This window comes from Numenius arquata, chromosome 6 (genome assembly GCF_964106895.1).
Source record: "Numenius arquata chromosome 6, bNumArq3.hap1.1, whole genome shotgun sequence".
Taxonomy (NCBI): domain Eukaryota; kingdom Metazoa; phylum Chordata; class Aves; order Charadriiformes; family Scolopacidae; genus Numenius; species Numenius arquata.
Window position 1 is genome coordinate 9,015,469 of NC_133581.1, and position 12,382 is coordinate 9,027,850.

A 12,382-nucleotide genomic window follows, 5' to 3' on the forward strand; every position below is an offset into this window, starting at 1 on the left:
CCTCCTTTACCATCAGCAATGCAGATCTTTTACTTACATGGTGACAGTCCCTGTTCATGTTTCACACTCATGCTACGTGCAAAACTCCCCTTCACATCCGTGCAGAATGAATGCAGAATATATAATTGAGATCTGCAGTGCAGGTGAGTGATTTCCCAGTGCTGACCCAAGAGGAAAATCGAGCCTCACACATCGTGTCAGTGATGTCTGAGAGACACAGAGCTGCATGTGTGTGCCCGCTCACCCCAAGTCAGATCGGATTTTTGCCTCTAAGATTGCAGCGCAGTTCTTGCGGTCTGCTTTCCCTCAGTGCCAGTTGTGGCTGTGCTCCTTATGGCAGTCAGGGGCTTGCAGGAGCATTTTCTTTTTGAAACCTGTGTGCAACATGATGTGGTTGATCGGCTGTAGAATTCCAGACACTGGCTCCCCTCCCTCGCCTGGTGCTGTGTGGGTTAAGCAGAAAACTCTCAGCACCACCTTAGGATACCGTCTGTCTATCTACCTATATCTGTTTATCTTTTAATCTGTTTGTTTATTTTGTGTTTGTCCGTCACCTGTAGCAGTTAAGTTGAAGAATGGTAGAGCCCCTGTCTTAATTTTCAGCTTTAAATAGAGCCTTTATGGGGAAAAATCCCACAGAAGAGCTGGAGAGGTAAAACATGGGCATGTTCCTAGCAAACACGAGCTGAGGGTTTCTGAGCAATTCTCTTATTCTTTCTATATCTATGAAGAGATATCACATACCTAACGGTGGAGCACACCTTTTCTCCATGCCTTTCCTCGAGGCCAGTAGATACGATTTCCCTCTTCATTATTTGCCACTCGATCTGATTCTATAGGACTGTCCTGGTTTGTGACAAAGAAGCGAACCCTAAAGTGGCAGCAAAGAGGAGGAGGAATCATCTGTTTTGACTTCGCTTGTAGGGGCAGACATAGCCTTCTGGTCTGGCAGCCCTATGATCTTTGTCTCCTAGCACTGGACTTGGGAGTAGTGGTGGGACTCCCTGAGGATTTGCCAGAGTCTCTCTTTGTCCATTCTTCTTCTTCCTTACCAACCCTTTCCTTTCTGACACTACGTTAGCAATTTTTAGATTTCCTCATACGTACACCAAAGGACAGAAAAGGATCTTCTGAATGATATGTTCAGTTCCATCCCTTCACTGGCAACTGGTTTATGTAGTCCTTCCCATAAATTTGTTAGGCACCTTGTTAAAATGGATTGCTGGCTTGCCCACAGTACCTCTGTTGGAAGGCTCTTACAGGATCCCTTTGCCCAGATGGTTAGAAACCTCCTATCTGAAACCTTAATTCCCTTTCCACGCTAGAGGAGACATATTGGACAGGAGCAGGGAGGACCTCCCTGTAGGTACTTGGTGAGCTCTTAGCATCTTCTCAGATGTTTCAGGGCTGTGCAGATTTTATCAAATTCATTGCCAGTGGAAAGATGGGACCCACCAGGACACAGGAGCATTGCTGTCCTGTTGCTCTCGGGGTAGTGTTGGACCTGTGCACCTCCCATTAAAACCCCTGTGCAGTTGTGGTTGATGGTGCACTTCGTGGGTATCATACAGTTTCTCTGTGTGATAAGCTCCCTCAAGACCTGTAGTATGGCACCATGGTGTGCAGAGGGCCAAGCGACTGCAGGACCTGTGCCTGTAGTTGTGGCCAGGTGTAACCTGTGTCCCTACTCTAAATCCCGATTTCAAGCTCACAACTTTCCCAGCAAGGATGAGTGCCCAGGTGGCTCAACATAGCCTATGCTAGCCTAGTTATTTTTATAATATTAGGAATATAAGATACAATTCTTAAATCACTGGAGGAAATCTTTGTTACTTTTTGCTTGTTCCATGAAAAAAACAACTTATTATTTGTGTATGTTACAGTGGCAGTAGAGTGTTTTACACACACATAGAAATCCATTCTGACATCAGTTTCCACATACCTAGGGCACAATCCTGTCCAAAATGCAATGTAAGTATGATCTGGATGGTAGTTTTCATTACCTGCTTGTGTAGTACTTCCAGGGAGATCAAACAGTTACAAAAGCCAAGCAACTGAGCCCCCAAAATAAAAAATCCTTCCTCGTCCCATGAGCCACAGAGATGGCTTCTATTTAAAACCAGTCCTCACAAAAGAGCACAAATTTTATCCTTGATGCTTGAAGCTCAAGTATTTACACAGGGAATTTAGACTCTTCACTTGTGGTTTTGGCAAAAGCTTCACACAAATGTTTTGCACTGGTGGTCTCTTAGCCATTTAAGATAAACGACAAAATCAAATGCAGTCCTTGCAGACTGGAGCGCTGGATGCTGTGCCAAGGATGAAGTATCCCCGTTTGCCTCACATGTGTAGCTGTCAGATCAACATGCAGGCCTAGTTTCCGAATTGGGACTCTTGAGGTGGAGAGGCTCCCTTAGAAAATGTTGTTTTTCTAGGTAGGGTTGGAAGGAGCGTGGATAAATACTTCTCCTTGCTGCCACAGTGTAAGCTCCCTTAGAAAATGTTGCTTTTCTAGGGTTGGAGGGAGCATAGATAAATATTTCTGCTTGCTGCCAGGGTGTTTGCATGTATCTGCAAGGCACTCACGTATGCACAGACAGAATTGCTACCATTAAAAAAAAAAGACAGCATTTGCCAGAAGATACCCCACAATTAACACACATATTTCCTGATCTCAATACAGGGGGAAACTGTGGTTTCTGATCTACCACTGTGCGGTAACTGTTGGCAAATGCCAGCTTTTTAATGGCCACCACTCCACCACATATCTTCATTTAGAAACTGCCCTTGATTAGTAGCTACCCTTTATTTAACAATTAAGTGGCAGGCATAGTTTTAAATGAAGGGGGTGGGATTCTTGGTGGATGTAAAGTGGTGCTGTTTGCTCAACTTCCCTTTAAACTCTGCTAAATTGTGCCAGCCAAAAATGCAGCTCCTACCTGATTCTGTGTGTGTGTTTGTGCATATCTGTATTTGTGCAGGCGTATATTGATATTGAAGACTTGTATCTTAGTTTTTCAAAACCAGAGCTCAGTCTGGACTAGTGCCAGGAGGAGCGAGTGTTTCCAGCGGAGCAGGAGAAAACTCTTAAATACAGCTTTTAAATGGCAGGTGAATCCTAGAGGGGTTAAAAATGAATAATACCGTTGGAGGTTACAATATCATCTTTTAGCTACCAGGAAAAAGGTTGCTCCCTTCTTCTCAGGCTCGATAGGGAAGCAGCCTGCGTAATCGGGGCATGCAAAATGCACAACTGGCCGCAGCTCAAGCGGGAAGGCAGCTCAGCGGCCGCCAGCGCTTCCTTCTGGGAGCCCGGCTCCTGGCACCTCGCTGAAGCCATTTGAGCTCTAAGTCACCGCGCTTTGTCCAGGCTGGTGTGTGGAGCCCGCTTCAGCGCCGGCTCGGCAGAAAGCCTGCCCAGTTTTGTGTCGGCTCAGTGCATTAACACAGCCGTAAAACAATAATCCCCCTTTTGATTCCATCTCTCACAGCAAGTGCTGGTGGCGACGTCCGCCGCCTCCGACGCTGCTCCATGCCAGGCCAGCCGTCCCCCCTACTTTGCCCCTCTCTGTGCCCCCCCCCCCGACCCCAGCCCGGGTTCGTGGGTCCCCCAGGTCTCTTCTTGCTCTCCCCCTGCCCGACATGAGCCCACCAGCCTCATCCGGGCCTGGAGAGGGGTTCAGACCCAGCATGTCGTGCGTTAGGCAGCCAGCCCCCACCTCGCCTGTTTGCCCTGATGATGCCTCCTCTGTCCCTTCAAACTTAGATCCGACTGACAGTTTTTTCTATTGTTTTTTCTCCAGGGCCGTCCAGGCCTGCAAACCTGCCGGGGGCTCCCATAGCTGCCTCCTCCCACCCTCACACATCCGTGATCACGTCACCTCTCCGCGCACTGGCCTCCCTCCCGCCCTGCCTTAGCCTGCCCTGCTGTGGTGCACGTGCAGTCTCAGTTGGCGGGACTCAGACTGAGATTCAGACTGAGACGTCAGGCACATTTGGATGTCATTGTCAGTTGTCAGGTAATAGAAACATCTTTTTTTTTTTTTTTTTTTTTTTTTTTTTTTTGTTGCTATCTGAAGGTCAGTAGTGCTGCCAAGTGATGTCATCTGTGCTGTGGGAGAGCTGCCTTTGCTGGGTCATGTGGGGAAGGCAGAGAAAATGCCCTAAACCACCCTCCTCCCCTTCCTCCTTCCCCCTCCATGCTGGTGGAGGATGGGGAGGGGGAAAAGGCCTGCGACTCCCTCCATTTCCCCATCCCTCCCCTCCTGCCTGCCCACCTTCAGTTGTCACCAGTGGCCACTGCCAGGCCGTTAGTGCCACGTTGTGAACAAATGTCTGAGACTTCTGACAGAATGTGATACCCCAGTATCAAGATTTCATCTCTTTGGGCTGTTTATTTTAAGCTTAATTGGATAACATTTAACATCTGAGGTATTTTGTTTTCCCTCCTTTTTTTCCCCTCCCTCCTCAATCATTTGTATTAAAAGCTCCCCTCCACATCCATATGCACACAGGATGTATGTGCTCCATGCCGTTTTCTCCCTTGCTTTGAGAAAATGCTCCTTGGTAACTTGCCACGCATCCCTCGCCTCTCCCCAGCGTCAGCTTTTCTTTTCCTTTTATTCCTTTTGGATGCCTGACTTTTGTCACCGCAAGGAGGGGAAAGTGATGTGGAAATGAGGGCGCACTGAGCTAGCCAAAGAGGACACAGACATATTGTTACCAGACCCCATCATTTCAGACCCAGCGATCTCTTTGAAATCAGTGGGTGTTTCTAAGCGTGGCTCAGTTGCAAGATTGGGTCTATGGTGAACTGTGGGCTGGAGAGGTGAAAACGGGGAGGGCTTAAAAGAAAATACAGCTGTGGCAAAATCCGCAAGCGTTTATGGAGTCTCACTGTGGTGGGCCAAATCCTGCAGCCCTCGTTCATGCTAACGTGTGTGGAGTTTTAATAAGGAGTTCCCAGAATTATGCTGGATAAGTAATGTGTGAGGCCCAGAGGATTTAGAGAGACAGCAACGACTGTCAGGAAGAAAGCCTTTGGGAAATGGCTCCTCGTATCCCCCTGAAGCTGGCAAAACTTTGCTGTGTTCAGGTTTTTCTTCCACAGGCAGTGGTACCACCTGGCCGCAGTGCACTATGTCTCATGAGAGTGTCCCTGTACATCTCTCATTGTTGTAATAAAGCGAGACAAAAAATGTTGTATCTATCTTGGAAACCCTTGGTCTCAAAAGACAAAATATTCTTGGGAGGAGGCTGAGAGCACTCCACAGGGTCCTGTTTGGACCTTGGGTGAAGCTCAGAGCATGTGAGGAAGGCTCCTTGTGCTGGGTCACAGGCACTGGGCTTGCAGCAATGCGCTGTGTGGTGGAGTGCGGTCAGCGCATCCGGGGGCATTTGGTCAGATTTCCTATCCAAGCTGCCATGCACAGTGTTGGGGGGGATGCTGTTTTAATTAGGCTCTGCTTCATCAGCCCCAGAAGATTGACCAACTGGCCTGAGACGGGTGTAGAAATGGGCTCTTCCAAATGGTGAGCACTGGATCAGAGGGTCAGATACCTCTCCTGTCTCTCCACTTCCCTCCTCCCTGTAACCAGTAAACCAAACTGGAACTGATCGCATGCTTTGCTGTTCTCTGTCTTCACTGGTGCAGTATGCACGCGGGTGCCTTTGGTAGGCAGGTAGTAACAGTGAACTGGATGCCCTGCTTCCCTGTTGCTTCTGATGCCAGCAGCTAGTGGGGAGGGAAGCAAGTACAACTAAAAATAGAAAAGGAAGGAAGGAATAACTTATTAAAGAACGTGGGAAGGCGAGGCTTTTGTACTTTGCGTACTTTGAGTTCTCACTTTGGAGTTGTGTGCTGTGAGTTTTCAGAACTGCCTGTTTGCTGGGAGAGCGATGCCAGCTCTGTGGAGAGAGAGACCTGTTATCATGGCTTCCTGTAATTACTGCTGCAGTCTGCGGCACTTAGAGAATAGGTTATATCAAAGTGCATGCTACATGTTTATGACAGTAGTTGGTCAAGTTCTGCTTGAAAGAAAGATTTTCTTCCCTTGAAAAAGAAGATTATGTCTATTTAACCCTTTCTTAGCTCCTGTAGTATTCGCTGTATATGAGCCTGGGCATAGTTTAATCCCGGTGGCAAGGGTTATGGGATCTTTCTAGCTCCCAAAATGTTTTGTGGAAATGAAAGAAAAGTGAGTTCTTTGTGTTGATTAATAATCCAGTGACGATCCCTGCATTGTGCCCTTTTTTTAATATAGACATTTACAGCAGTCACTTGCTCCAGCTTTAGACATCTGCTTGTCTCTCTGACTTGATTGGCCTTTTATTCTGTCAGCCCTGTTCTTGCTTCTGAAGAATTGTTTCCTTCTTTGAACAAAAGCCATCAACAGCTCCCGCCTCTCCTCCTCCTTCATCATTTCTTACCTTTCCTGTTTTTCAGCATTCATTTAATTCAGGACCTGGAGTTTTTTGTGCAGTTCTCAAGCAGGCTGCAAGTCTGAAGGCTCGAAGTTGCAGATCCTCCCAAATCTCTGCTGGGCACTAACAAATCAGGCCCTCAAGGGTCCCAGCAGTTGTGTACTGTGGAGAATCTAAACTTCTGGCTGCTGATGGAATTTGGGGTATGCACGTTGAAAACTGCATTTGGAAGTCTCTGATCCAGATAAGAGCGATGGCCTTGGAATGTTGAGTAGCGTTCAGTCATGCACAGGGGTAGTCATCCTGCCTCATCCAGAGCTGTTTTTGATCTTTAGAAAACGGGGCTACTGATAGTTTCAATCACAGTAAATGATGCTGGGAAGTCCACTTGGGGTCCACTGTGTCACTTTGCCAGTGCTGGTCGTGGTTCCCTCTGCCTTTGTTCAATTCTTTGTGTTCAGGTCACCACAGGATGAGGAATTTGCAAGTAAAGGTCTATGTTTTTCCATGTGATTTAAAAAAAAAAAAATCTACCACTGGATCAATCTCTCCCTCAGTCTATTTATTTATTTATTTTTTGCCTCAGAGGCTTCTGTCTGTTGAATTGGGTTCTCCCGTTTAAACGTTTTTAGTGCCTATTTAATTAGAAGTTGGAATAGAGTCATGAAATTCACAGGGTTGTGTAGCTTGGATCTAAAATATAAATGGGCAAAGCATTCATTTTGCTTTACCCCTTGCCAGATTAGGGTGCTTTTTTGAGCCTGTTTTTTATTTCATTTCAATGAATTGCAACTGCTCAGAGTAACTGTAAAACACACACAGGTTTTTTTGCATAACAGAGACATGCAAATGTTTGTTGAGAGACATAATTATGTAAGGAAAAGTATATACCCGTATGCATGCACACATACACTGCAATGCTTTTTGTGGGGCTATTTTTTCACAATACATCTTCATAAGGCTCTTTTTATGATGCTGATTTATTAATATTGTACATTAAGGCTTAAATTGTCAAAGCTGCCTAAGAGATTTGGATGCCCATTTCCCATTAAAGTTAACGAGAAATGAGCTTTGAAAATCTCAATGCAGAAGTGCATGGCACTTTACAGTGTGCTCTCCAAAGAAAAAAGTCCCTGCCCTGAAGATCCTACAGTGCAAAAGCCCCAGAAATGGAATTATAATCGCGATAAAACAAAGGGAATTTTAATGGCACAGATAATAATTTATCCCCTACACCTCCATTCAGATATATACCTGATCCAAAATCTTTGGACCTTGGCCCACAAGTGAGGGTTTTATGTACCTCTGTAAAGATAATTAAATCTGTCCAATACACATATATTCAGCTAACGGGTGAAACTGCCTCCTTCCCACATGTCGGCTGATGGAAGGAGGTGGAAAACAATTACAGTACTTAGTTGCATATATAAAAACAGCAAGTGGGCATGGACAGCAGTGATTAATGAACAGGGCTGTGAACTTTAGGGTCTAAAATAGAGGAAGGCATGGGGCCATATCTCAGAAGAGAGAAACAGGCTTCTGTTAATTCAAGGAATCAGCTGTATTAGTCATTAGGACATTCTGAAAATCACAGTCATCTTGTAAAGTTAGTATCAATTTACTTGGCTACTGAAATTCTACTTACTGCATCATTTAACTAGTCTGGTGTTTTCTTGGCAGAGGTTAAGGTGACAGTAAAGATAAAAGAAGTACCTATAATTAAATAAGAGGTTTTAAAAGAATACTTTTCCCTCCTTCAATTATATCACCATATTAATTTTGTGTTGGTTTTATAACTGGAGTCAGCCAATAAGAAGAGCTAGATTAGACCACCCTGCTGTAAAAAGCTTGATGCTGTTAATACAGTCTGTCTAGAAAGCAGTATTATTTCAAAAACTTTTATGTTAATGATACGGTATGCACTCGGCACATTTCTTACTAGAATAAGAAACAAGCTTTTGTTCACTCCAGACTGGGTTTTATTAACGTAGAAAGATCAATAGAAAACAAAACAGTAATCAGAGGGGAGAATGCAAACTCATCCAGCAAAAACCTCCTAACTCATCAAGTCCCAGGACGATGGCTCATACTCTAGTCTTCATTTTTTTGTTGAGCAGCACTGGGTGCTTTTTCGAGAGGAGAAAGAAGAATTGAGTATATGTATCTGAGGTCAGACAAAGACCTATAGTTTCCCCAAGGCTCTTTGTAAATGTATCTTTTCATTTTTGCTGTATAAAGAAGAGGTTTGCATAAAGTACTGGCTAACATTCAGGAGAGAAGTCCCTATTAGTCATGGTTACATGTATTTATTTATTTTAGTGAAATATTTAATGCATGTTATAGTAGAATTGACTTTGTGGACAGTACTTACAGAGTGCAGGGATGTGTGAGAGATATATACACTAAAACCAGTAATGCATCAGTCTGAGTGTATGCATCCATCTTTTCATCTATCTATCAATCTATGTGTTCATCCATCTATCCAAGTATTAAAATCATATGTGACCTGTCTGTCTATGCAGTTGTCTGTCTCACCAGATATTAAAATCAGATCCTAACTCAAAATAGACGGATCTAATCACAAACTGATTTTTTGACTGAATGGCGTGTTTGTTAAGAGGCAGCAAAGAGACCTTAAGACTGCAAAGAGGCGGCTAAAATTAGGGTGCTGCATGGGGCAGAGGTGCTGGCAATTTGAGCGTGGCTGAGGCTTTGTTCTAGACAGATGCCCGATCACTATAACTTTGCAAGTCCTAATTATGTCAAGTTAAGAACCAGCAGGAGCAATAGCGATATTTAAAGGTGCTTTAAAGTGGATGCCTGCCATTTCCAGACATCCCAGGAAAAAAAAAGGAAAGCCCTTAATTGCAATATTAATGGTGGAACTGAATCTGGTAGTCTCGGGACAAAAGGGTTCAAGGCAACATTGCCTGCAGTAAAGACAATGGCTCCAACATTGAGAGAGTTAACTCGATCGCATACCACTACGCTGAGCCCGAGAGTCTGAACTCTTCAAACGCTCCAAATGGAGAGCTAAATCAAAGAATCCTGTTTCAAATCCATCCAAGATGTTGCTGTTTTTCTCCTCTGACAGGAGAAGCATTTGGAAGTGCAGTTTCTTTCTTTTTTTATAGCTGTCTTAAAAAGGAGTTTGGATGTTTAGCACAGCTGGTGCTCATTACATTATGCACTATCAATAAAATAGCATGTGTAATTAATTTTTAATGCAGTGCTGTATGCAGCGCTTTAAAGCAGTTACTGTATGGGGAGAGCCGACACCGGTCACTGACATCAGAAATATTGAAATAGAGGGCTAGATTTTGCATTTTTAAAGGGTGTATGTGCGAGTGGGGGAAGGGTACTTCCCAGCCAGCAATTCTCTGGCCACAATCAAATTTAAAAATATAGGAACAAGATGGATGAAGGTGATTTTATAATTTGCTTATTGGAATGAATGAATTTATTTCCTTTTAGAGTTTGCTGAGTGATGGCTGGGTTAGGGGTAGGTGACTTCAGAGTATAGGTAAGCACCAGGGGACCGCACAGCAACTGATCCATCTTTGTTAAAGCACGAACAGGCTTTGGTGGTATCAGGTGGGAGATGAAGCAAAAGGGGAGGTTATGGGAAAGCAAGGCAAGAGTATTTCTGTTCTATGTCATTGAGCAGGTTTTTTTTTACAGTGCTCCTTTCTCGTGCCTTGTTCCCATTAGTAAGGAGCCCCATTTTTTTCCCCTTCATGCAGTAAATATTTAGGAGCATCGGTAGTTTGGAAGGGAGAGAGTAGCTCAGTTACAAAGAGGCACCACTGATGGCAAGTTGCCTGCTGCTCTGACAGAAGACCCAAACAAATCACAGTCTTCCCTTTTCTTGGCGTTTATGCAGCACTTTCCAGAAGACACTGGCATAAATAAAGACTGCGTTAGTGGGGCACCGTAGGCAAGGTTCGGGCACTGCTGTAGCTTTCAGCAGCCATTATGTCCAAAACCACCTCAGTTGTCCAGAGGAGGAGCAGACCTATTTTTGAAGTTGTAGTATGGTGTGTGTCCGTATTCAGCAAAGGGACGGGAATGGCTTTCATGTTTCTGCAGCAGAGTAACTGCCAGGGATGGTGTGCAGGATAGGACCAGCCTCTCCCTGCTGCCACCCTTTTCAGGGAGTTGAATGCTTCTTGGTGAACGCTTCCTAAAAAGAGAAGAAATCAACCGCAGGAAGAGAAGGAAGGAAGCAATCACCTACAAAGCGACAAAATTAGGGGTAGCGTTTGTCAGGTGCCTTGCCTTTTGGTTGGGCAATGCACCAGCTTTCTAAGGGCTGATTTATTTTTTTTTTATACACATGCACGAGGCATGAATGTTTGCAATTATTCTTTGTTTCTTTCAGTGAATTGCCATTCATTTGTACATAGCATATGCTAAACAGTTCACTTGTACAGCCTCACCTGGCATATTCAGGATGGAGTTTTCTCCTGCCCCTTCAGCAGTAGCTTTTTGTCATCACTTTTCTTCTCGCTTTCTGTCAGATACGTGCGGATGTGTTTGTGTGTCTGAGCCAGGAAGCGAATCGGGCTGTTCAGTTTGTGAGAACAGAGATAAATCTCTTGTGCACAAATATAATGCTCAGCGTCAAAGGAAGTAGGGTGAGCTATGGTGTATGGTGTAGGCAGTTGTGATGAGAACCGCTCTTTAGTTCACAAGCCAGAGAGGGAAAGGTGGAGGCAACAGTGAGGCGTTGTACATTTTGTAGTAAAATAGCTTTGTTTTATTTTATTTTAGAGGAATTTGATCACATATTCCTGGGGTGGCTCAGGTATAGGCCAGAGAACTGCAAAAAAATTACCCCATGTCCCTCCAGAGCTGCCTAATTCAGGGGACCTGGGCTCCTCTTTCTTTTCCGAGTGCTTCATAAAAATAGATGAAAGGAAGAGTCCGGTGCTCAGATGGGATGCTTTGTGTTCAGAAAGGAATTTGAGTCAAAGAAGCCATGCTGATGCTCCTCGCGTGTGCCACACTGGGCTCCTGTGTGCTGCATGTTGGTCCTTCTTTCTGCTGAGCAGTAAACAGCTGAGCAACTGTTAGCAGCATACGTTTTTATGCTGTTTGCTTTCTTTTGGGCAGGCCTTTTCCCAAGCATTTTTGCAGTATGTACAGAAATCTGGTAGGCTAGAGAGTGGTACGTGCCTCTGCTATCTTTATTTCCCTCTTGTTTTCACAGAATCACAGAATCTTCTAGGTTGGAAGGGACCTTCAAGATCATCTTGTCCAACCATCAACCTAACTGACAAAAATAAACACCCACAAAACAACAAAATGCAACACCATCACTAAACCATGTCTCCCAGCACCACGTCAACCTGTCTTTTGAACACTTCCAGGGATGGTGCCAGGATGGTTTCGTCTTAGTCAAACCCTTTCCATGGGTCCCTGTTCCAGCTAATGCAACCTGCCGTAGCACAAGCTGGGGAAGCCAGGTTCAGTGAGTCAGTAAAACATGCACTTGGAAGGAAGCAGGCAAAAATCCCACATAGCAAGGGCTTACATTTTTTATGAATTCAGCTGTAAGAGTCAGAGGTCCTGGGACTTCTGGAATGAGGTTAATGCAGGCTCTAAGCAAGGCAGTGGGGAGACACAGGCGCTGGAATCATGCCATGAAACGGTGCTTTCTAAGTTGTTGTCTCTGCTATTAACATAAAGAATCTCTGTTTAGAGAGAGGCCAGTTTGCACAACGTACCTGCAGCTTTTGTGCTTGTTTGAACGTCACTTGGCTATTTGGAGCAAACTGTACATGTAATATTTTCAGTACTTCCCCTGGCAATGTGAGGGGAGCATCCTATCCTTTCTGTGTGTCAGACTGTCTCCTTACATGTCCTATATTGACCTAGATTACTTCATGTGAGGCTCAGATCTAAACCCAATCCTGATGTCTCTTCCATGGCCACATGACAAGTATGGTGCTTCCAG

The 12,382-nt window shown here is 44.7% G+C and overlaps 1 protein-coding gene across 4 annotated transcripts in view; it reads left to right on the forward strand.

Moving 5' to 3' along the window:
- BCL11B (BCL11 transcription factor B) overlaps nt 1-12,382 on the forward strand; it is a 90,164-nt gene that overhangs the window by 38,175 nt on the left and 39,607 nt on the right. For 2 of the 4 annotated variants that reach the window (XM_074148609.1, XM_074148610.1), the window contains exon 3: nt 3,804-4,019. The exons of the other annotated variants lie outside the window; for them this stretch is intronic. In XM_074148609.1, the coding sequence (XP_074004710.1) occupies nt 3,804-4,019 (216 nt within the window). The remainder of the gene's footprint in view (nt 1-3,803; nt 4,020-12,382) is intronic. 4 annotated transcript variants of the gene reach the window in all.